This window comes from Oncorhynchus gorbuscha, linkage group LG11 (assembly GCF_021184085.1).
Source record: "Oncorhynchus gorbuscha isolate QuinsamMale2020 ecotype Even-year linkage group LG11, OgorEven_v1.0, whole genome shotgun sequence".
NCBI lineage: Eukaryota > Metazoa > Chordata > Actinopteri > Salmoniformes > Salmonidae > Oncorhynchus > Oncorhynchus gorbuscha.
Genome location: NC_060183.1, coordinates 75,190,729 through 75,214,371, shown reverse-complemented (window position 1 = coordinate 75,214,371; position 23,643 = coordinate 75,190,729). Strand labels below are relative to the sequence as shown.

Below are 23,643 nucleotides of genomic sequence, written 5' to 3'. Positions count from 1 at the left end.
CTCAATCAGAGACAACGATTGACAGCTGCCTCTGATTGAGAACCATAGCAGACCAAACACATAGAAATATAAACACAAGAACAAAACATAGAATGCCCACCCCAACTCACTCCCTGACCAAACTAAAATAGAGACATAAAAAAGGAACTAAGGTCAGGACGTGACAATAAGAAGAACACCAGGAAACAAACAGTCTGGCATAAATACCACCACCCACCTGCCCATAGGAGGAAGACACATGGAACTGTTTATAATTGTGATGGTCCCTGGGATGAAACTCCTCCTGAAGCCTGCAGTGAGATGTTTAATAGTCTGATATCTCTGACCTGATGGGAGAAGATCAAAGCAGTGGTGGAGTTGGTGGTCTGGACTGGAGATCATGTGGTGGGCTTTATGCTGGATAGCTCCTTCATTAAGGAACCTTTTTGGAGTGTAGAGTCCAAGCAGTTTAGATGCTGTGTCGTGGATCCTTAATAGTTTACTGTGGTGTGAGACGGTGAGCATGTTGTGATAGTAGATACTTCAGTAGATGAGTAGTGGTGATGATGCTCTGGTAGACTAGAAGAAGGAGTTTGGGTTTGACAGACAGGTTGATCAGATGCCTGATGACAGACAGACGTTGCTGGGACGTCTGTGTTATTTCAGTGGTGTGTTGATCAAAGGTGAGCTTGTGGTCTAACGTAATTCTGAGGTATTTAAATGAAGGAACCATTTCAGCCTCTCCGATGAGGACAGGGCCGTCACAGGTGGGTTTTTTTGGGAAGTCAGTGGTTATTTATTTTGTTTTGGAGAAGATGAGATCCGGGTAGTTTTTGCAGCATCATTCACTGAATTGGTTAATGGATGATTGATATTGCTGGAAGGAGGGGGGTCATTCAGGAGGAACAGAATGGCTGTGTCATCAGAATACTTGAAAAGGAGGGTTTTGTGGTCTGTGCTTTGTCAGTCATTGGTGTATAAGTTGTAGACACTGAAAATGTGTTATGCTGTAAACATTTCTGAGTTTTAATGTTTTTATATATCTCTTCCCTGTGTCAGCTATTCTGCAACAAATGGTTGAAGTGTTTTCAAGCATTCTTCTACATTCCATCATCACACATTGTCCCTCTTCTCCTCTCTACCTGTGTGTCCCTGTAAAAAAAGGAACTCAAAACCCAAATGTTAGGCACCCAACAAATTGTAATTCATAACACATTATACGTGTTGCAAATTCATAACATATTGTACAATTTGTAAAATGGACATCCACAAATTAATACATACTATACCATACATAACATATCTGTCGCGATTTCCGCCGAAGTTGGCTCTTCTCCCTGTTCGGGCGGTGCTCGGCGGTCGTCGTCACCGTCCGACGAGCCACTACCGATCCCTTTTTCGTTTGTCTATTGGTTTTGTCTTATTAGTTTCACCTGTGTGTATTTTAGTTTAATTAACGTCCCTATATGTAGTAGGTTGTCCCGCCCTTGTTTTGTGCGGGATTGTTTTCGTATTCATGTCATTTGGTGTAGTGCTTGTGTTTTATTCTCTGGTCTGTTTTTTTTTTTATTTTTATCCTGTGTTGGATTATTCACCCTGTGTGTTGGGTTGACCGTGTTTTTTGTGCGCAGGAGAATATGCGCCGGAGAATAAACTGTCAAATTTCTGAAACCTGCTCTCTGCGCCTGATTCCACCCACCTTGATAAAACGTGACAATATCATACTAAAAGGAGTGTCGCATATTTACCTACACAATCATACGACATCATACGAAATGCTGACAAGGTTGCATCTCTCCCTCATCTTCTCCAGACTCAGGTAAGGGCATCATGTTTCTATGATGGAATTCAATCATGGTTCAGTTTATTGCTTTTTGAAGTCAGGGTCTGGGTAAATGCTGAAACTCTGAACACAGGATTATTGTCTGTTTGTTGTCATGTGTGTCCTTTTATTTCTTTTTTGTATCTGTATTTTGAGCGAGGACTTTCTGGTTTTCACTCACACACATCACTCACATTCTTCCTCTAAAAATAAAAAGTATTCTTTAATCATTGGGGGGGACACTGTAGGTGCAATGGGATTTATCTGTTTTGTATTTTCTTAAATTCCAGTCAACAATATGTGTTTTGTGTCTACAGGTACTGGTGGTCTAACTCTGTCTGTACAGATAGGAGGCTTCATCACTGTCCCATGATAGTGATGGAGCTGGTCGAGAGTTTCAAGTTAATTGGTGTCCACATCACCTTTCAAACTAAGATGCTCCAAAAACGCCAAGATAGCCGTGAAGAGGGCACGACAACACCCATTCCCTCTCAGGAGACTGAAAAGATTTGGCATGGGTCTCCAGATCCTCAAAACATTCTTCAGCTGCACCTAAAGCATTCTGACCGGGTTGCTTCAGCGCCTGGTGTGGCAACTGCTAAGCATCCGACCATACGCAGCTACAGAGAGTAGTGCTTCCTGCCATCCAGGACCTACATGCTAGGTGGTGTTAGAGGAAGGCCCAAAAAATGGTCAAAGACTGCAGCCACCTAAGTAATATACTGTTCTCTCTGCTACGGCATGCGTTACCGGAGTGCCAAGTCTAGGTCCAAAAGGCTCCTTAACAGCTTCTAACTTCAAGCCATAGACTGCTGAACGATTAATGAAATAACCACCCGGACTATTTACATTGACCCCCCGCACTTTACAAATGTACAAATGACCTCGACTAACCTGTACCCCGCACATTGACTTGGTACCGGTACCTCCTGTATATAGCCTCGTTATTGTTATTTTATTTTGCTTATCTTTAGTTTAGTTTTTAGTTTAGTTTATTTGGTAAATATTTTCTTAACTCTTATTTCTTGAACTGCATTGTTGGTTAAAGGCTCGTAAGTAAGCATCTCACAGTAAGGTCTACACCTGTTGTATTCGGCGCATTTTACAAATCAAATTTGATTTGATGTCCCTATCATCAGGATTACATCAAAAACGTGAAATACTTGTGTCAAGGATATTACCAGGATATGTGCTCTTATGTAGTGGGCACTGACCATCCCAAGAGCACTGATAAGGCCTCAATCTCTCATGACATCAACCAGAGTACCTTCTCTGTTACAGCGAAGAGTCTACAACAAAGTGAGTTCGTAGTTTATTCATATACCAAAAAGATCACCTGCACTTTTAAATAAATTCAATTATTTTTGCACCTGAACCTCTGACTCCATCTCAACTGTTGCTGCTCAACACCAACTAAATAGGCTGCCGGGTCATCCATCTTAACACTATAAGTGATTTTATTTGATGTAAAAATGTGCTAATAAAATACAAATATCAATTGTAGAGCCTTATGTTACAACTAGTTGATAAGAGTGTAATAGTGTTTATCTGCCACTGAGGGGGGCATAGACACTCAAACAGAAGCAGGAAGAGAGTTAAAGACAGCTATAACTATTAGGAAGTTCAGTCATTCTCTTTGGTTCCTTGGTCCTTGACACGCACGCTGTACATTGGTACCATATAACATACGGAGACACACAGCCAGAAATGGTTTCTCATCTCTCCCTCTCCATCGTATTCCTCATCTTCTCCAGACTCTCAGGTAAGGGTAACACTTCTTTAGGGGGGAAATTGTGGCAAGTGGCAGCGTGGTAGATACATATAGCTTGTCCCATTAATTAATCGTAAAATTGAGAATTATCTGAACTTGAAAACAAACATTCTGGATAATGTAGAGAACCTTCAACTATTTATTGATCAACACTTTGATCAACATATCAAAGCGAACAAGAGCAGAACTTTCCTTGAGTGAAACTGAAGGGAAGCCACCATCTAAGCTTCCAAATGTAACAATGGAAGAAGAGGTTTTTATAACAATGGATTACAGCATAAAATTATGGAAGAAATACTAACTGAAAATAAGTTATTGAAAACCACCGTGGACTCCCTAAAAGCCACTACGGCAAGGATCATCAACTAGATCCAGCAGCGGGCTGATCTTTTCTTGAGTGGATGGTCAGGGGGCCGGAACATAATTACAAATCATTTATAGACTGCAAATTGACCGCAAGATGCCGAAACGGATGACTAAAACATAATCACTTCAAACCTTGCTTACATGTGTGTACAATCATTTATATCTCTATTATGCATGGTAATACTATTGAACAGATATCCAAAATTAAAAACACTGAGCTGATTTGCTGGTCTCTTTACAGTCTCTAAATACATTTTGTTCAGAAAAAATTGGGCGGCAAAATAAAATCAACTGCGGGGCAAAATAAAATCAACTGCGGGTCAAATTTGGCTCGTAGGCCACCAGTTGCGGAACACTGCACTACGGAGAAGCAATGGTATGTTAATAACACAATTTAAAAAATAATTACTTAATCTGAAGTGTAGAAGTATGAAGACTAATATAGTAATAGTGGCAATAAATGAGGATAAAAATGATTAGGCAACTGGGAAATACGTCAAGGTTTTCATTAAACAATCTCAAGATGAAGGACGAACTGGTGGGCACAAATTATTTTCAAAGGGCCCACAGTTTGGGTGGCAGAGGGGAGGGAAGACACCGTCCTACTGTCAGATATTAGCTTGGCTAACTCGATACAAAATGAATAGGCTAACTCACTTCAAAATTAAGATTGCCTTGCTACAACTGGGTAGGGAGCTGAAGACCACACCGTTCTCTATTAATGGGAAATTTCCCCATGAAATAGTGGAGAGATGATGTGCCCTACCCACTCTCAAAAGGCTCCGAGCAGATACAATGCATTCGGAAAGTATTTTTCCATAATTTGTTACACTACAGTGTTATTCGAAAATGTATTAAATAAATACAAATCCTCATCAATCTACATACAATACCCCATAATGACAAAGTGAAAACAGGTTTTAATTTTTTTTGTAAATGTATTGAAAACAAAAAACAGAAATGCCTTATTTACTTAAGTATTCAGACCGTTTGCTGTGAGACTGGAAATTGGCTGTTTTACTGTGCTGTCCTTTTGGCCGATGTGAATCGTAACAAATATAATTTAAAATAAAAGAATATTGACAGCTCTGTGGGGCTACAATAGGATAGGATAAAGTTTTGATAGAGGAAGAGGGTTAATAACCTGTCTAGGTTCTCTACTGGAGTGGGACTATGTGATCCTATAACAATTGTTATCACTATCTTTTTATCACCATGTAAACAATAAATCTCAATCTCAAACACGCAAAGGAAATATTATTGTTCCGATACACACCGGCAATTTGGGTTGGATGTGTTAACGGGTTCTGTTAACTCTGCTAACGCACGGCTGGCTGGTTAACACTGCGTTAAATGTTACAGCCTTGTTCTAAAATGGATTCAATTCATTTTTTCCTCACAAATCCTCACAAAACATCCCATAATGACGAAGCAAAAACAGGTTCTTAGAAAATGTTGCAAATGTTAAAAATTAAAAACAGAAATACCTTATTTTCATAAGTATTCAGACCGTTCGCTATGAGACTGGAAATTGAGCTCAGGTCCATTCTGTTTCCATTGATCATCCTTGATGTTACTACAACTTGATTGGGGCCCACCAGTGACCAGTTCAATTGATTAGACATGATTTGGAAAGGCACAACTTCTGACGGTGAAATATATTTCTGGCATAGGAAAAGAAACTTACCAGGGGTGATGACATTAAATAATAAGTTTATTAAAACAGTCCAGTCCACCTAAAAAACTGGAGGTCTTTACACTTCAGTGTTGTTATCCAAAATCCGTAGCACATTGAATTAAAAAGGTGTTGGATATTATTCAATCTGATCAGACAGGTTTTTTACATTGACGATACATTGGAGATTGTATGAGAACAGTACTCGAAACAATTGAACACAAAATATAGGAAACTTTTAATAGAGTATGACTAGAATTTATATTAACATGCCAGGACTATTTAAATGTTGGGGAATATGTTATACAATGGGTTAGAGTTATGTATAGTAACCTTAGGTGTAAAATCATAAATAATGGCTACTTCTCAAAAAGTATTAAGCTGTCAAGAGGACTAAAACAAGGTTGTCCACTGCTGGTGTATCTATTTATTATGGCCATCAAAATGTTAGCTATTAAAACCAGATCCAGCAATAATATAGAGGGGCTAGTAATCCAGGGCTTAAAAACAAAGAGGTCATTGTACGCTGATGACTCATGTTTCCTCTTCAATCTGCATTCTGGATCCCTGCACAGCCTCATGGAGAATATAGATCATTTTTACAATGATACAATGATTACAATGATAACTAAGCATTGGATTCCCCAAAAATAGTGCTTTTACATTACCGTGTAGTTTACCAATAACATTGTCTGACTTGAAGTTGACGTACTCAGTATTCATATCCCTAAAGAAATAAATTAACTCCCTAAAACAAATTTCAATATAAAGTTTGAAAAAATAGACAAGATCTTGCTAGCATGGACAGGTAAATACCTGTATTTGTGGAACAATCACCCTGATTCATTATTTAGTCGTATCCCAGTTTACAGACCTGCCTATGCTGAATGATTTGTTTTTCAAATTATATGAGCAAAAAACATTTCACTATATTTGGAATGGCAAGCTATACAACTTAAAAATGGCTTAGTTTTATAATTAATATCAGTTTGGGGGAGCTAAAATTATTAAATGTTAAAGCATTAAACCTCTTACTAAAAGCATCAGTCATACAAAAGGTGTACTTAAAGCCGAACTTGTTATCAAGTAGATTAATAAGATTGCCTCACCCCTTGTTCAAAAATGTATTTTTCCCCTTTATCCAGATTAAAAACTCTCATTATCAGTTAATTGAAAATTGAATTTTCAAAATATCACCCTTTCTAAAACAAGCCAAACAAAGCTTGCTGCAATTCCAGTTTCATCCTCCAGAAAAAAACAGAACAAATATTATGGTTCACGTCAAACATGGTAAAAAAATAATATTAACATTATTTATGGAACACAATGTTTTATTTATCTTTATTAATGATATTATGAATAAGAAAGGTGGAGTTATGTCACAAGTGCAGCTAATAAAAATATATGGAAAAGTTGTCTCTATCCAAAATTACAACCAACTGATTGCAACAATACCAGGAAAATGGAAGAGGCAAGTGGAAGGGGGAGAAGTTGGGGATTCTGATTCCATAGAACACGGTTTATGAACTGATACACAAAACAATGCTTGATTACATTTTTAAAATTACTATTATATACAATTATTTCCACCAACAAAATATTGTGTTAATGGCACCTGCAACCATCTCAGCTCTGCAGATTTTGCTGCGAAGAGACAGAATCATTATGTCACTTATTCTGGTGTTGCCACTATGTAACTTTAATAATAATACTCGTAGTTAAAATATTCATCATTAATTTACAATCTGTAGACACAAAGTGATTAAACAGGTATAGAATGTATGTGAAACATCACAGCACAGTTGAAATATATATGGCACATATAAAAAATCAGAAGGTGATTTACAGAGATTTTAATGATTCATTTTTAAATGAAACCTTTATTTAACTAGGAAAGACAGTTAAGAACAAATTCTTATTTACAATGACGACCTACCCGATAGGTGGGTTGGACTGAGAGCAGCTGAGGGGTGGGATTAGAAGCCCATGAGCTATAATAGTTCTTACTGAAAACACTATATATGTACAGTTGAAGTCGAAGTTTACATACACCGTAGCCAAATACATTTAAACTCAGTTTGTCACAATTCTTGACATTTTATCCACGTAAAAATAACCTGTCTTAGGTCAGTTAGGATCACCAATTTATTATATGAATGTGAAATGTCAGAATAATAGCAGAGAGAATGATTTATTTAATCTTTTATTTATTTCATCACATTCCCAGTGGGTCAGAAGTTTATATACACTCAATTAGTATTTGGTAGCATTGCTTTTAAATTGTTGGGTCAAAAGAGCCAGAAGAGGACTGGCCACCCCACAGCCTGGTTCCTCTCTAGGTTTCTTCCTAGGTTTTGGCCTTTCTAGGGAGTTTTTCCTAGCCACCGTGCTTCTACACCTGCATTGCTTGCTGTTTGGGGTTTTAGGCTGGGTTTCTGTACAGCACTTTGAGATATCAGCTGATGTACGAAGGGCTATATAAATAAAATTTGATTTGGCCCATTCCTCCTGACAGAACTGGTTTAACTGAGTCAGGTTTGTAGGCCTCCTTGCTCACACATGAATTCTGGCCACAAATTTTCTATAGGATTGAGGTCAGGGCTGTGTGATGGCCACTCCAATAATTTGACTCTGTTGTCCTTAAGCCATTTTGCCACAACTTTGGATGTATGCTTTGGGTCATTGTCCATTTGGAAGACCCATTTTCAACCAACTTCCAACTTCCTTTTAACTTCCTGACTGGTGTCTTGAGATGTTACTTCAATATATCCACATAATTTTCCTACCTCATGCCATCTATTTTGTTTAGTGCATCAGTCCCTCTGCAGCAAAGCACCCCCACAACATGATGCTGCCACCCAGTGCTTCACGGTTGAGATGGTGTTCTTCGGCTTGCAAGCCTCCCCTTTTTGCTCCAAACATAACGATGGTCATTATGTCCAAACAATTTTATTTTTGTTTCATCAGACCAGAGGACATTTCTCCAAAAACTACGATCTTTGTCCCCATGTGCAGTTGCAAACCCTAGTCTGGCTTTTTTATGGCAGTTTTGAAACAGTGGCTTCTTCCTTGCTGAGCGTCCTGTCAGGTTATGTTGAAATAGGACTCGTTTTTACTGTGGATATAGATACTTTTGCATCTATTTCCTCAAGCATCTTCACAAGGTTCTTTGCTGTTGTTCTGGGATTGATTTGCACTTTCGCACCAAAGTACGTTCATCTCTAGGAGACAGAACCAGTCTCCTTCCTGAGTGGTATGACTGCTGTCTCCATGGTGTTTATACTTGCGTACTATTGTTTGTACAGATGAACGTGGTACCTTCAGGCGTTTGGAAATTGTTCCCAATGATGAACCAGACTTGTGGAGGTCTCCAATTTTTTTTCTGAGGTCTTGGCTGATTTCTTTTGATTTTCCCATGATGTCAAGCAAAGAGGCACTGTGAAGGTAGGCCTTGAAATACATCCACAGGTCCACCTCCAATTGACTCAAATGATGTCAAATAACCGGAAGCTCAGAAGCTTCTAAAGCCATGACATCATTTGCTGGAATATTCCAAGCTGCCTGTAAACAATTGTTGTTAAAATGACTTGTGTCATGCACAAAGTAGATGTCCTAACCGACTTGCCAAAACTATAGTTTGTTAACAAGAAATTTGTGGAGTCAATGAAAAACACGTTTTAATGACTCCAGCCTAAGTGTATGTAAACTTCCAACTGTCACACCCTGACCTTAGTTATCTTTGTTTTCTTTATTATTTTGGTTTGGTCAGGGTGCGACAAGGGGTGGTTTGTTGTGTTTTTGTCCTGTCTAGGGTTTTTAGTTTGTTTATGGAGTTGTAGCTAGTCTAGGTGTTTTGTATGTCTATGTTTATCTAGATTGGTTCTCAATTAGAGGCAGCTGTTTATCGTTGTCTCTGATTGGGAACCATATTTAGACAGCCATATTCCTTGAGTATTTTGTGGGTGATTGTCTATGTTTAGTTCCCTGTGTCAGCACTATTATTATAATATAGCATCACAGTGTTTTTGTAAGTTTAAGTTTCTTCATTTCATTAAAGATGTGTTCTCATCACGCTGCGCCTTGGTCTCATCGCTATAACGGATGTGACTTCAACTGTAGGTCTAGAATGTGAAAGTAATGGGAAAAAGCTGCACAACAAAGTTATTTTTGGATAGGCCAACAACAACAACAAATGTACCATGTTTCTATAAAGTGCTGAAGTTGATGTCAGGGACAGGGACTGGACACATGCTGAAACTCTGAAGACAGGAGCAGTAGCTTGTCTTATCAATAACACTTCCTGTATTATGTATGTTATAGATTACATATCATTTTCATGCTGTGAGAATTTGCTTGAATTCCAATCTAAGGTGTTTTCTGTTGTCTACAGGTGCTTATCGTGTGTCTGTGAAGACAGGAGGCTCCATCACCATCCCATGTCCCTATGATCTGAGATACAAAACACATGTGAAATACTTGTGTAAATTAGGATATTTGCATAGATGCTCCCCTGATGTACATTCTAAGAGCATAAATAAGGCCTCAATCTCTCATTACATCAACAAGCAAACCTTCACTGTGACCATGACTGATCTGAGGACAGAGGACTCTGGACGTTACAGCTGTGCTGTGGAGATCGATGTTGGACCAGATGTCATTATAAAAACATTCCAACTATCTGTCACTCCAGGTAAGATATCTGCAACTCTTCCACATGATTACATGACTGGTGTTCTGGTTACATTTACTGGTATCACTATTGTATCACTATGAGGAATGTTGGTATGTCTACTTTCTGTTCTTTAACAATCATATCATTATGATATTTTTGGTCAGTTGTTACAAAAAACACTTGTTCACTCAGGACCTTCTTTGGTGTGTGTACCTCTGTGTTCAGGTACTCCAGAACTCTATGTGGACCAACAGGAGGTGACTGGAGTTGAAGGAGGGAGTGTCATTGTAAATTGTTACTATAGTAACACTGGAAATAGGAAGGGGTGGTGCAGGATTGGTGGCAGTGGATCCTGTGTGGGGGTGGATTCTGGGACAATAAAGGGAACATCAGTGACTCTACAGCAGACCACTGATGCCACCAGAAGAAATGTCTTAATGGTGACTAAGGGTGGACTGAAGATGGAGAACACTGGCTGGTACAGGTGTGGAGTGGGAGACCTTATAATGCCTGTTCACATCACTGTCAGACAACAAACCACCACACAAAGTACCACCACTATGACCAGTGAGTAGAGAACAATCAGATACTGTAGAATTAAGTATTAACCTGGTGTATCCTGGCTTGTCATCTGAAACAAATTGGATTGCAACCTGATTGAAAACTTTTCGATGTACTTATTGGTGCTAATACTAAGTTAAAATCCACATATTGGGGTAAATTAAATAATCTGGACAAGGTCATAGCTTAGCCACTGTCTTGTTACAGTTCAGTCTACCTTGGGTCTCTCTGGTACACCAGTCATAATGACATTGTTGTTTTCACCTCACAGCAACCCAAGCTCCAACCACTGAACAATCCTCTTTCTCTCCAACTGCTGAGCCTGTTCAGACTGACAACACAGTCCAAGGACCTGAGGGGAGCAAGGAGAAGGTCGCCATGAGGTAATTATCACTCAGACAGCTGTATTTCACACTTACTCTTCCAAATGGATGACAATAGAAATATGCAGAAAGTTAACATGTTCTGTTTTTCATACTAGATTTTAGGGCACAAGGCCAAGATTGTTATAGGCATATACCACTTCCTCCCACCTCTGGTTTGTAGAAGTAGCAGCCTTCTATTCTTGTATGGCCAAGTTTCACACACAAAAAAGGTGTGAAGAGCTGAACAAATGTTTCCATTTTGTCATAGCAGGAGAAATATATATTTAAATCTGTTTTATGGACTGTACAATAAACACAGTATCACTATCAGTTCCATAGATCTAAATGTCCTACTGATTCCTCTGGGCATGTTGGTGGTGGTGATATCTGGTGTTCTAGTCACATGGAAGATGTGGAGAAAGTATAGTAAGTATTCATTCTATAATAACTGTAATGAAAAAGTAATGTTTGATTCTGGAGATTTCAGGAGACAAATCTTTTCCTTGACGACAACTGTTAGCCTATGTTATAAACAATGAATCTTGACATATGAGACTAAAACGTATAACTCTTCTATGGTGAATTTATTCAGTATTGTTCTAGTGTATCTCAGGTCTCTAATACTGCATCTTTCTTTATTCCAGAGGACAATAAGGCCTTGGACCAGACAACAAACACCTCAGTGGTAGGCTACACTCATGTTCCTCACATCTGTCTCAAGGCCTTGTGGGTAACCCACTGTCTGTGAAAAATGCAGGACATGGCCATGGACAGGACATGAACATCAGATGGACTTAAATCACAAATGAGCTCTTCAGCTATAGCTTCATGTCCATTTTAACTGTACAGTCTATAACCGTTAACTCTATATTTACAGTCAAAAATACCAAGAACTGTAGAGACGGTGTGATTTGAGTTTTTCAAAGTAGATTGCAGTGTTGAGCTAATATTCTGATCTGTAGCGAGCAGCAGTTAGCGAGCAGTTAAGGTGTTGTGATTTCCTGTTTGGCTTTGCAGACACAGTAGGCCTAAGTTGCTTCACTGTGCTCTTCCTATTTGACCTGACTGATACTGTGCTCTTCCTATTTGACCTGACTGATACTGTGCTCTTCCTATTTGACCTGACTGACACAGTGCTGTTTGATAGTAAGGAAGGTCATATCTCAATGTTGTTAAAACAAATACATGCTTTATATTGTGGATTATGTAAATGTTCAAAGGCATCTCATACATGTAGACTGATATGTTTTTATCATCAACCCCTTTGTCTGTCTACCAGCAGGACCCATTTCCTGCCAATGATGTGATGTACAGCACTGTTGTCCCCAAGAGGAGGAACCAGCTAAATGTACAGACCAAGGTAAGGCTGCTATTCTGATCATAGACTGTTCTCTCTACCTCTGCATGGCAAGCGGTACCAGAGCACCAAGTCTCGGACCAAAAGGCTTCTCAAAAGCTTTCACCCCAAGCCATCACTCCTGAACAGGTAATCAAATGGCTACCCGGACTATCTGCATTGTGTTTGTGCCCCCCCCCAAACCCCCTCTTACGCTGCTGTTACTCTGTTTATCATATCTGCACAGTCACTTTAACCATATCTACATGTACATACTACCTCAATTAGAGCAACAAACTGGTGTTTTCTATAGCCTCGCTACTGTTATTTTTCACTGTCTATTTACTGTTTTATTTCTTTACTTATCTATTCACCTAATACCTATTATTTTTACTTATAAATTGCAGTGTTGGTTATGGCCTGTAAGCATTTCACTAAGGTCTGCACCTGTTGTATTCGGCGCACGTGACAAATAAACTTTGATTTGATGTTGATAAACTGAACAAGATTATAAATGCCTTATTTACAGTTCATATAAGGAAATTAAATTAATTGACCCTAATCTATAGATGTCCCACAAGGAACTTAATATTGGTGGGAACTAGAACTCGCTGTTGTACAGCATCCCAAACTAGTTCAATGCGTGACATGTCTGAGTATACAGGACATGGAAAATCTAGGACATTTTTAGCCTCTAGGAAATGTGTACAGATCCTTGCGACATGGAGTTGTGCATTAACATGCTGAAACATGAGGTGACGGATGAATGGCATGACAATGGGACTCAGGATCGCGTTGTATCTCTGTACATTCAAATTGCCATCGATAAAATGCAATTGCGTTCAATGTCCGTAGCTTATGCATGCCCGTACCATAAACCCACCGCCACCATGGGGCACTCTGTTCACAACTTTGACATCAGCAAATCGCACGCCGCCATGCACATGGTCTGCGGTTGTGAGGCCGGTTGAACGCCCCCAAATTATTTAAAATGTAATTGGAAGCGGCTTATAGTAGAGAAATGAACATTCAAGTATATGACAAGAGCTCTGGTGGACATTCCTGCAGTCAGCATGCCAATTGCACGCTCCCTCAAAATATGAGACATCTGTGGCCATTGTGTTGTGACACAACTGCACATTTTAGAGGAACCTTTTATCATTCCCAGCACAATGTGTACTGAACCTTTTGTTCGTAAGAAACATTTCTGGGATCTTTTTATATTAGCTCATGAAACATGGGACCAACACTTTAAATGTTACAATTTAATCTCCACTGAAGAAAAATATAAATGCATCTGTCTTGTACTGTCAGCTATGTGGCAGACCGGGGGTAATAGATGAAGTCACATCAGGTTTATTGTCCGATAAGAGAAACATCAGGAAACAAACAACAGTCTGACATAAATAGCACCACCCACCTGCCCATAGGAGGAAGACACATGGAACTGTTTATAATTGTGATGGTCCCTGGGATGTGTTAGAGGAAATTGTAGTTAAGATGATTAATTATGTATACATTATTGATTAGAACCATTTATTCTAATACTATTATGTTATGATATGAAAAGTAAAAGTTATTGGTTAAGCTGTTACTGAAAATGTAAGCAGAACTAATTGATTGTCTGTGCCTCTTGGGAAGGTTAAGGGGAAGAAAAAGCTTTTCAGACAAGATAAGAATGTTTGGATTATGTTCCATTGGTAAGAGAAAAGTATATCTTCTAGACAGGTTGTAATGTCTGGTTTATGAGGGGAGTAGAAAGCATCTCCGGACCTAAACAAAAAACAATGGGGCTATCGTGGGAAACTGATGATGTCATTTTGAGTTTATAACCTGTGGAAATCTGTGTATGTAGTTAGTACTCTCTGGAATTAAACGCTCTTTACCTGGCTTTTAAGACTGGTCTCGATCTACTTCATGCATAATTAATGAACTTACAATTCATTAATGAATTAGAAATGAGTGCGAATTGGTTTTGGCAATTAAAGCATAAAGGAATTTAGAATTCCTCTATCAGGATGAAACTCCTCCTGAAGCCTGCAGTGAGATGTTTAATAGTCTGATATCTCTGACCTGATGGGAGAAGATCAAAGCAGTGGTGGAGTTGGTGGACTGAAGATCATGTGGTGGGCTTTATGCTGGATAGCTCCTTCATTAAGGAACCGTTTTGCAGTGTAGAGTCCAAGCAGTTTAGATGCCGTGTCATGGATCCTTAATAGTTTATTGTGGTGTGAAACTGTGAGCATGTGGTAGCGGACACGTTGCTGGGACGTCTGTTATTTCAGTGGTGTGTTGATCAAAGGTGAGCTTGTGGTCTAACGTAATTCTGAGGTATTTAAATGAAGGAACCATTTCAACAGCCTCTCCTCTGAGGACAGGGTCACAGGTGGGGTTTTTGGGAAAGTCTATGGTTATTTATTTTGTTTAGGAGAAATTGAGATTACTTGTGAAGGGTTTTGTGGTCCATGCTTTGTCAGTCATTGGTGTTCAGGTCTTATACACTGAAAATGTGTTATGCAGTAAACAGTGTTAATGTCTTAATGTATCTCATCCCCATTTCAGCTATTCTGCAACAAATGGTTAGTGTTTTCAAGCTGTAGCCTACACTCCATCACATTGTCCTTCACCTCTCGGCCTGTGTCCCTCCTCTCTTCTAGGGACAACCATATGACGTGGTCTACAGCTCACTAGTCCTTCACCCCACAGGTCAGTGTTGATTTATCTTCTCTCTCATTTACCTACACAGATGATGCTAATCTCTTAACAAAGAAACAAACAGGCAAGACCATACATTACTACTGTATGTGTACAAAACATCACTCTTTAGTAACACACTTTTTATCCTCATCAAACAGAGGCTGACTACATTGTTATCATTATTTCTATAACATGCCTGTATTGTGCAACAAACTACTTTCTGTCCAGAGGGCAGGAACACAGCAGTGACTGACTGAGTGAAGATCTTGGTCCTAAAGAGCCCTTATCCTGGAAAGACAGACCATTCCCCCTCCTGTGTCACAATATGAGTCATGACCATCCTTCTGCCTCCAATATGCTACTGCCCACACCACCTAACCCACCTGTCTCCTTGTGTCCATAATCTACTGAAGACAGTCTACTGTGCTCGTTTTGATTAGCCCTTTTCAATGCCCTTTTCCCTTGTAACTAATCATGATAAAATGTGTATATTAAATGTACAAAATAAATAGCTGTTGCTGAATGCAAAATGGATTGATGTTCGTATTGGTATGTTAAAAGTAGGCTTGAACAAGTCCATAAAATATAATAGTTTCTATTTTTTATTGTATTTTTATTTCACCTTTATTTAACCAAGTAGGTCAGTTAAGAACAAGTTCTCAATTACAACATGCGACCTGGCCAAGATAAAGCATCGCAGTGCGACAACAGTTACACATAAACAAACGTACAGTCAATAACACAAAGAGAAATAGATCTCTGTATAGTGTGTAAATGTAGTAGAGTAGGGAGGTAGGCAATAAATAGGCCATAGAGGGAACATTTCAACTTAGCAGTAATACTGGAGTGATATATGTGCAAGTAGAGATACCTTACAAGAGGTAAGTAATAAGGGGATGAGGTAGTCTGGTGTGCTTTTTACAGATTGGCTGTGTACAGTGATTGGGAAAGATGCTCAGACAGCTGAAACTTGAAGTTAGAGGGAGATATAAGACTTCAAATTCAGAGATTTTTCAGTTTGTTCCTGTCATTGGCAGGAGAGAACTGTAAGAAAAAGCGGCAAAATGAAGTGTTGGCTTTGGGGATGAAAAGTGCAATATACCTGCTGGAACGCGTGCTATGGGTGGGTGTTACTATGGTGACCAGTGAGCTGAGACAAAGCTGGGCTTACCTAGCAAAGACTTATAGATGACTTGGAGCTAGTGGGTTTGGCCAAGGATATATCGTGAGGGCCAGCCAACGAGAGCATAGAGGTTGCTGTGGTGGGTAGTATACGGGGCTCTGGTGATTAAATGGATGGCACTGTGATAAATTACATCCAGTTTGCTGAGTAGAGTTTTGGGGGCTATTTTGTAAATGACATCGCCAAAGTCAAGAATCGGTAGGATAGTCAGTTTTACAAGGGTACGTTTGGCGACGTGAGTGAAGGAGGCTTTGTTGCGAAATAGGAAGCCGATTCTAGATTTTATTTTGGATTGGAGATGCTTAATGTCTGGAAGCGTAGAGTCTGGAAGGAGAGTTTAGTCTAACCAGACACCTAGGTATTTGTAGTTGTCCACATATTCTAGGTCGTACCGTCCAGAGTCGTGATGCAAGTCGGGCAGGCGGGTAGCAATCGGTTGAAGATCATGCACTTAGTTTTACTAGCATTTAAAAGCAGTTGGAGGCCATGGAAGGAGTGTTGTATGGCATTGAAGCTCATTTGGAGGTTTGTTAGCACAGTGTCCAAAGAAGGGCCAGATTTATACAGAATGGTGTCGTCTGCATAGAGGTGGATCAGAGAATCACCATCAGCAAGAGTGACATCATTGATATATACAGAGAAAAGAGTTGGCCCGAGAATTGAGCCCTGTGGCACCCCCATAGTCTGCCAGAGGTCCGGACAACAGGCCCTCCAATTTGAAACACTGAACTCTATCTGAGAAGTAGTTGGTGAGGCAGTCATTTGAGAAACCAAGGCTATTGAGTCTGCCGATAAGAATGTGGTGATTGACAGAGTCGAAAGCCTTGGCCAGGTCGATGAAGATGGCTGCACCATCGATGGCGGTTATGATATCGTTTAGAACCTTGAGCGTGGCTGAGGTGCACCCATGACCTGCTCGGAAACCAGATTGCATAGTGGAGATGCTATGGTGGGATTCGAAATGGTTGGTGATCTGTTTATTAACTTGGCTTTCGATGATTTTAGAATGGCAGGGCAGGATGGATATAGGTCTACAACAGTTTGGGTCTAAGGTGTCTCCCCCTTTGAAGACAGGGATGACAGCGGCAGCATTCCAATTTTTGGGGATCTCAGATGATACAAAAGAGAGGTTGAATAGGCTAATTTCATAAAGAGAGGGTCCAGATTGTCTTGCCCAGTTGATTTGAAGGGATCCAGATTTTGCAGCTCTTTCAAAACATCAGCTGTTTGAATTTGGGTGAAGGAGAAGCGGGAGGTTTGGTCAAGTTGCTGCAGGCGGGGCTGAGGTGTTGGCCGGGGTAGGACTAGCCAGGTGGAAAGCATGGCCAGCCATTGAAAAATGCTTATTGAAATTATCAATTATCGTAGATATATCGGTGGTGACAATGTTTCCTATCCTCAGTGCAGTGGGCAGCTGGGAGAAGGTGCTCTTATTCTCCATGGACTTTACAGTGTCCCAAAACTTTTTGTAATTAGTGCAACAGGAAGCAAATTTCTGTTTGAAAAAGCTAGCCTTAGCTTCCTAACTGACTGAGTATATTAGTTCCTGACTTCCCTGAAAAGTTGCATATTGCGGGGGCTAATTGATGCTATTGCAGAATGCCACAGGATGTTTTTGTGCTGGTCAAGGGCAGTCAAGTCTGGGGTGAACCAAAGGCTATATCTGTTCTTAGTTCTACATTTTTTGAATGGGGCATCCTTATTTAAGATGGAAAGGAAAGCACTTTTGAAGAGCAACCAGGCATCCTCTACTGACAGGATGAGGTCAATATCCTTCCAGTATACCCGGGCCAGGTCGGCTAGAAAGGCCTGCTCACAGAAGTGTTATAGGGAGTGTTTTACAGTGAGGAGGGGTGGTCGTTTGACCACGGACCCATGACGCACGCAGGCAATGAGGCGGTGATCGCTGAGATCCTGGTTGAAAACAACAGAGGTGTATTTAGAGGGCCAGTTGGTCAGGATGATATCTAAGAGGGTGCCCATGGTTACGGATTTGAGGTTGTACCTGGTAGGTTCCTTGATAATTTGTGTGAGATTGAGGGCATCAAGTTTAGATTGTACGACGGCCGGGGTGTAAAGCATATCCCAGTTTAGGTCACCTAATAGTATGAACTCTGAACATAGATAGGGGGCAATCAATCCACATACGGTGTCCAGGGCACAGGTGGGGGCTGAAGGGGGTCTATAACAAGCTGCAACGTTAAGAGACTTGTTTCTGTAAAGTTGGATTTTAAAAGAAGAAGTTCGAATTGTTTGGGCACAGACCTGGACAGAATGACAGGACTCTGCAGGCTAACTCCGCCTCCTTTGGTAGTTCTATCTTGTCGGAAAATGTTATAGTTAGGGATGGAAATGTCAGGATTTTTGGTGGCCTTCCTAAGCCAGGATTCAGACATGGCTAGGACATTCGAGTTGGTGTGTTAAAGTGTGCTAAAGCCAAAGCAGTGAATAAAACAAACTTAGGGAGGAGGCTTCTAATTTTAACCTGCATGGAACCAATGCTTTTATGGTTACAGAAGTCAACAAATGAGAGCGCCTGGGGAATGGGAATGATGCAGGGGGCTGCAGGGCCTGGGTTAACCTCTACATAACCAGAGGAACAGAGGAGGAGTAGGATAAGAGTACAGCTAAATGCTTAAAGAACTGGTTGTCTAGTGCGTTCAGATCAGAGGGTATTGGGGGCAGGTTTCTGGGCACGGAAGGATAGATTCAAGGCATAATGTACAGACAAGGGTATGGTAGGATGTGAGTACAGTGGAGGTAAGCCTAGGCATTGAGTGACGATGAGAGAGGTTTTGTCTCTAGAAGCACCATTTAAGCCAGGTGCGGTCACCAGATGTGTGGGGGGTGGAACAACAGGACTAGCTGAGGCATATTGAGCAGGGCTGGAGGCTCTACAGTGAAATAAAACACACGTTTCTAACCAAAACAGCAATAGACAAGACATTAGGGAGAGGCATGTGTGGCAGAGTAATCATAGGCTCCAGTGAGTAGCTAGCGCGCTGGAAGCACGGATATTCAGACAGCTAGCAGGCCGGGGCTAGCAGATGCGCCTCATGGGGACGTCGCAACGCCTGTTGAAACTGCCTCGGACGGTTACATCAACAGACCAGTCGCGATGGATCGGTGGGGCTCCGTGTCGGCAGCAACGTGTCCAGGCCAATTGGAAAAAAGGTCATTGAAGCCCAGGAATTCTTGATAGATCTATCTATCTATCGCGCTGTGCAGGCTGGCAGGAATTGACCGGGCTGAAGCTAGCAGATGTCCCAGTTAACGGTGATGGCCAACTAGCATTGGCTAACTGACTACTAGCTCGTAGCTGGCTAGCTTGAAGGGGGTTAAGATTCTAAAGTATAAAAAAATAGCAGATCCATACTGCATTGGGTGAGGCGGGTTGCAGGAGAGTATGTTCATTCCGTAGATGGAAAAATGAGATAAAAAATAAATATATACGAAGAAAGAAACAATATATACAAGGGACGGGACAAGACAAGCAAAACATCTCACTACTACGCCATCTTGGATTGCCTAGATTATTATAATTGACGATGTATTCTCTCAGGTGAGACCTGATATTGGGAGGTCATTGTTTGCGGATGATGAAGTGCTGTGGAAGAGAGGGAGAAATATTACCCATACAGCCAGAAAAGTTCAAAAAGCGATTAGTGAAGTAGAGTAGTGGTCCCTCAGGTGGGGCTTCAAGTTTTCAGTTGAGAAAACACAGACTGTGTTTTTTTCTAGAAGGAAGGTTGGGGATGAAATATACTTGAAGTTGAATGAAAGGAATCTGGAGAGGGTGGGCGGGGTATAGGTTCAGGGGTCTGGTTTGTCACTTCCAATGACATAGGTGGTGCATGGGTGGGCACGTCAGTCATCCGAACTTCCGAATACTGCCCCTAGCCTTAAGACGTTAACAGAGTAGTTGTCAAAGGAAAGAAAATATTGAATGTGTTTTGTTGCTTGTCAGGAATGGAGTGGGGGGCAGATAGAATGGTGTTGAAAAGTATATATATACCGCTGTTATGGAAGTATAGCATATGGATCAGCAGCTCAGACATCTTTTAAAAAGCTAGATGTAATCCAGGCCCACGCCCCTAAGAACATATTATGGAGCATCGTGGCCATATTATCGTATGGCCAAGTTTCACACATAAAAGGCGTAAAGAGTTTAACAAATATTTCCATTTAGTCATAGCAGCACAAAAGGATCATAAAAATATTTATATCTTAGATGTGTTATGGATAATATTTTACAATAAACAGTCTTTCACCGTCCGTTACAAAGATCTAACAGTCCTATTGATTCCTCTGGGCAGGTTGGTGGTGGTGATAGTTGGTGTCCTAGTCACACAGAAGATGCCTACACTACCACCTTCACTGATTCACACTCATTAAATACCTTGAGTGGTCCAAATCATCACCGCTGAAGCAAACTGTTAAATATACAATTCCTCTAGATATAGAAAGAATTCCCTTTACAATTCCCTTTAAAGAAATGTAATTGTATTGCAGCAATTTACAAAGGAACATGTTCTAAATGTTTAAATTATTCTCCAGATGGGAAGAACATTCTTCTACCTGCCAAACATTGTTAAAGCAGTGCTCTTCATCCTATGCACCATTATTGATTTTGTGAAGTTCAAGGCAAACTGACTCTGTGGTGAAATACAAAAATTTGTAGAAACCAGACAGTCTCTCTGGTGAGACCAAGGGACAGATTTACTTCTTGCACCTGCTTTTTCAAGGATAAAACCCAAAATAAGAAACTGTTCATCTGTGGTTCATTTGACCTATATGTCTTTGACCTAATTTGTAGCCACCATATGATTAGTTTCATAGTTGATCTTATTGTAATATTCTGTCTGATTTATATGTTTAAAAAATGCATGCTTTGTTAATAAACTTTACAATCTATTAAGATATTCTTAGGAAGTTGTGTATCTGCCCAAATACAATGTGTATGAGTTGTGTATCTGCCCAAATACAATGTGTATGAGTTGTGTGTCTGCCCAAATACAATGTGTATGAGTTGTGTGTCTGCCCAAATACAATGTGTATGAGTTGTGTATCTGCCCAAATACAATGTGTATGTGTTGTGTGTGCTTGTAAACACCATATATGTTTAACTGTTCATGATAGAGCATAATAAGTGTCAACTAACAATTCAATACACATCATTTGGAAATTAGCGTGTGTTCAGCCCCTGCTAAAGGGTGGAGACCCTTCAGATGTGAATAACTATTGCCTATTTGAAGCTACCTCTCCTGGAGTCTTTCAAGCCCTAGTGAATTCTCAGCTAAATAAATTGCTATTTGAGAAGAACTTCCTGTGTGTGGTTCAGTCTGGTTGTAGTTGACCACAATCTGTTGCTAGCCAGACTCAATAACGTTGGTCTCATTGAAGGGGCTGTCATATCTCACAGAGACAATACACAATGCATCTATGCTTAGAATCACGGGTCTATCTTCATTTTCGATTACTAGAGCTGTACACCAGGGCTCAATTTTAGCTCCATTAAAAGGTGTAATCTTACAAATACCTAGGTAAATGGGGTGGCAGGGTAGCCTAGTGGTTAGAGCGTTGGACCAGTAAGGTTGCAAGTTCAAATCCCGAGCTGACAAGGTACAAATATGTAATTCTGCCCCTGACCAGGCAGTTAACCCACTGTTCCTTGGACGTCATTGAAAATAAGAATTTGTTCTTAACTGACTTGCCTAGTAAAATAAAGGTAAAATAAAAGAGTCCAGATGGAATGCCATTCTTCTGTTGTGAGAATTTTCTTGAATTCCAATCTAGTGTGTTTTCTGTTGTTGTGTCTACAGGTGCTTATCGTGTGTCTGTGAAGATAGGAGGTTCTATCACCATCCCATATCCCTATACTCAGGATTATATAAAAAATTTGAACTGTTGGTGTAAAGGATCTTATTTCAATCATTTTATTTATTTTGACCTTTATTTAACTAGGCAAGTTATTTATTGGAACAGAAACACTAAACAAAACAACAAAGAGAGTGAAACGAAAAATGAAACAGTCCTCTAAGGTGCAGCAACACAAAACAACTACCCACCAATCATAGTGGGAAAACAGGCTGCCTAAGTATGGTTCAAGTATGGTTCTCAATCAGAGACAACGATTGACAGCTGCCTCTGATTGAGAACCATAGCAGACCAAACACATAGAAATATAAACACAAGAACAAAACATAGAATGCCCACCCCAACTCACTCCTGACCAAACTAAAATAGAGACATAAAAAAGGAACTAAGGTCAGGACGTGACAATAAGAAGAACACCAGGAAACAAACAGTCTGACATAAATAGCACCACCCACCTGCCCATAGGAGGAAGACACATGGAACTGTTTATAATTGTGATGGTCCCTGGGATGAAACTCCTCCTGAAGCCTGCAGTGAGATGTTTAATAGTCTGATATCTCTGACCTGATGGGAGAAGATCAAAGCAGTGGTGGAGTTGGTGGACTGGAGATCATGTGGTGGGCTTTATGCTGATAGCTCCTTCATTAAGGAACCTTTTTGGAGTGTAGAGTCCAAGCAGTTTAGATGCTGTGTCGTGGATCCTTAATAGTTTATTGTGGTGTGAGACGGTGAGCATGTTGTGATAGTAGATACTTCAGTAGATGAGTAGTGGTGATGATGCTCTGGTAGACTAGAAGAAGGAGTTTGGGTTTGACAGACAGGTTGATCAGATGCCTGATGACAGACAGACGTTGCTGGGACGTCTGTGTTATTTCAGTGGTGTGTTGATCAAAGGTGAGCTTGTGGTCTAACGTAATTCTGAGGTATTTAAATGAAGGAACCATTTCAGCCTCTCCGATGAGGACAGGGCCGTCACAGGTGGGTTTTTGGGAAGTCAGTGGTTATTTATTTTGTTTTGGAGAAGATGAGATCCGGGTAGTTTTTGCAGCATCATTCACTGAATTGGTTAATGGATGATTGATATTGCTGGAAGGAGGGGGGTCATTCAGGAGGAACAGAATGGCTGTGTCATCAGAATACTTGAAAAGGAGGGTTTTGTGGTCTGTGCTTTGTCAGTCATTGGTGTATAAGTTGTAGACACTGAAAATGTGTTATGCTGTAAACATTTCTGAGTTTTAATGTTTTTATATATCTCTTCCCTGTGTCAGCTATTCTGCAACAAATGGTTGAAGTGTTTTCAAGCATTCTTCTACATTCCATCATCACACATTGTCCCTCT

At 40.3% G+C, this 23,643-nt stretch overlaps 1 protein-coding gene across 3 annotated transcripts; it reads left to right on the top strand.

The window, feature by feature from the left end:
* Nucleotides 1-3,441: 3,441 nt before the first annotated feature.
* Nucleotides 3,442-15,774, top strand: LOC123989466 (polymeric immunoglobulin receptor-like). Of its 3 annotated transcripts, none has more exons than XM_046290502.1 (9): nucleotides 3,442-3,563; nucleotides 10,004-10,303; nucleotides 10,511-10,852; nucleotides 11,118-11,229; nucleotides 11,543-11,637; nucleotides 11,856-11,896; nucleotides 12,494-12,571; nucleotides 15,205-15,253; nucleotides 15,473-15,774. In XM_046290502.1, exons 1-9 carry the CDS (start codon nucleotides 3,509-3,511, stop codon nucleotides 15,499-15,501), a joined length of 1,101 nt encoding a protein of 366 aa, XP_046146458.1. In that variant the 5' UTR covers nucleotides 3,442-3,508; the 3' UTR covers nucleotides 15,502-15,774. The 3 variants fall into 3 exon arrangements, with proteins under 3 accessions (XP_046146458.1, XP_046146457.1, XP_046146459.1); XM_046290501.1 differs by having other exon boundaries at nucleotides 12,491-12,571; XM_046290503.1 differs by lacking the exon at nucleotides 3,442-3,563 and adding an exon at nucleotides 9,829-9,922 and having other exon boundaries at nucleotides 12,491-12,571.
* Nucleotides 15,775-23,643: the final 7,869 nt, after the last annotated feature.

What these genes read in the sequence shown, in the direction of transcription:
- LOC123989466 (XM_046290501.1), top strand. Translation starts at nt 3,509, where the DNA reads ATGGTTTCTCATCTCTCCCTCTCCATCGTATTCCTCATCTTCTCCAGA. An exon ending in GAAGATGTGGAGAAAGTATA is followed by an intron (nt 11,638 to 11,855) that starts GTAAGTATTCAT and finishes TCTTTATTCCAG; the next exon opens with AGGACAATAAGGCCTTGGAC. An exon ending in AGCTAAATGTACAGACCAAG is followed by an intron (nt 12,572 to 15,204) that starts GTAAGGCTGCTA and finishes CCTCTCTTCTAG; the next exon opens with GGACAACCATATGACGTGGT.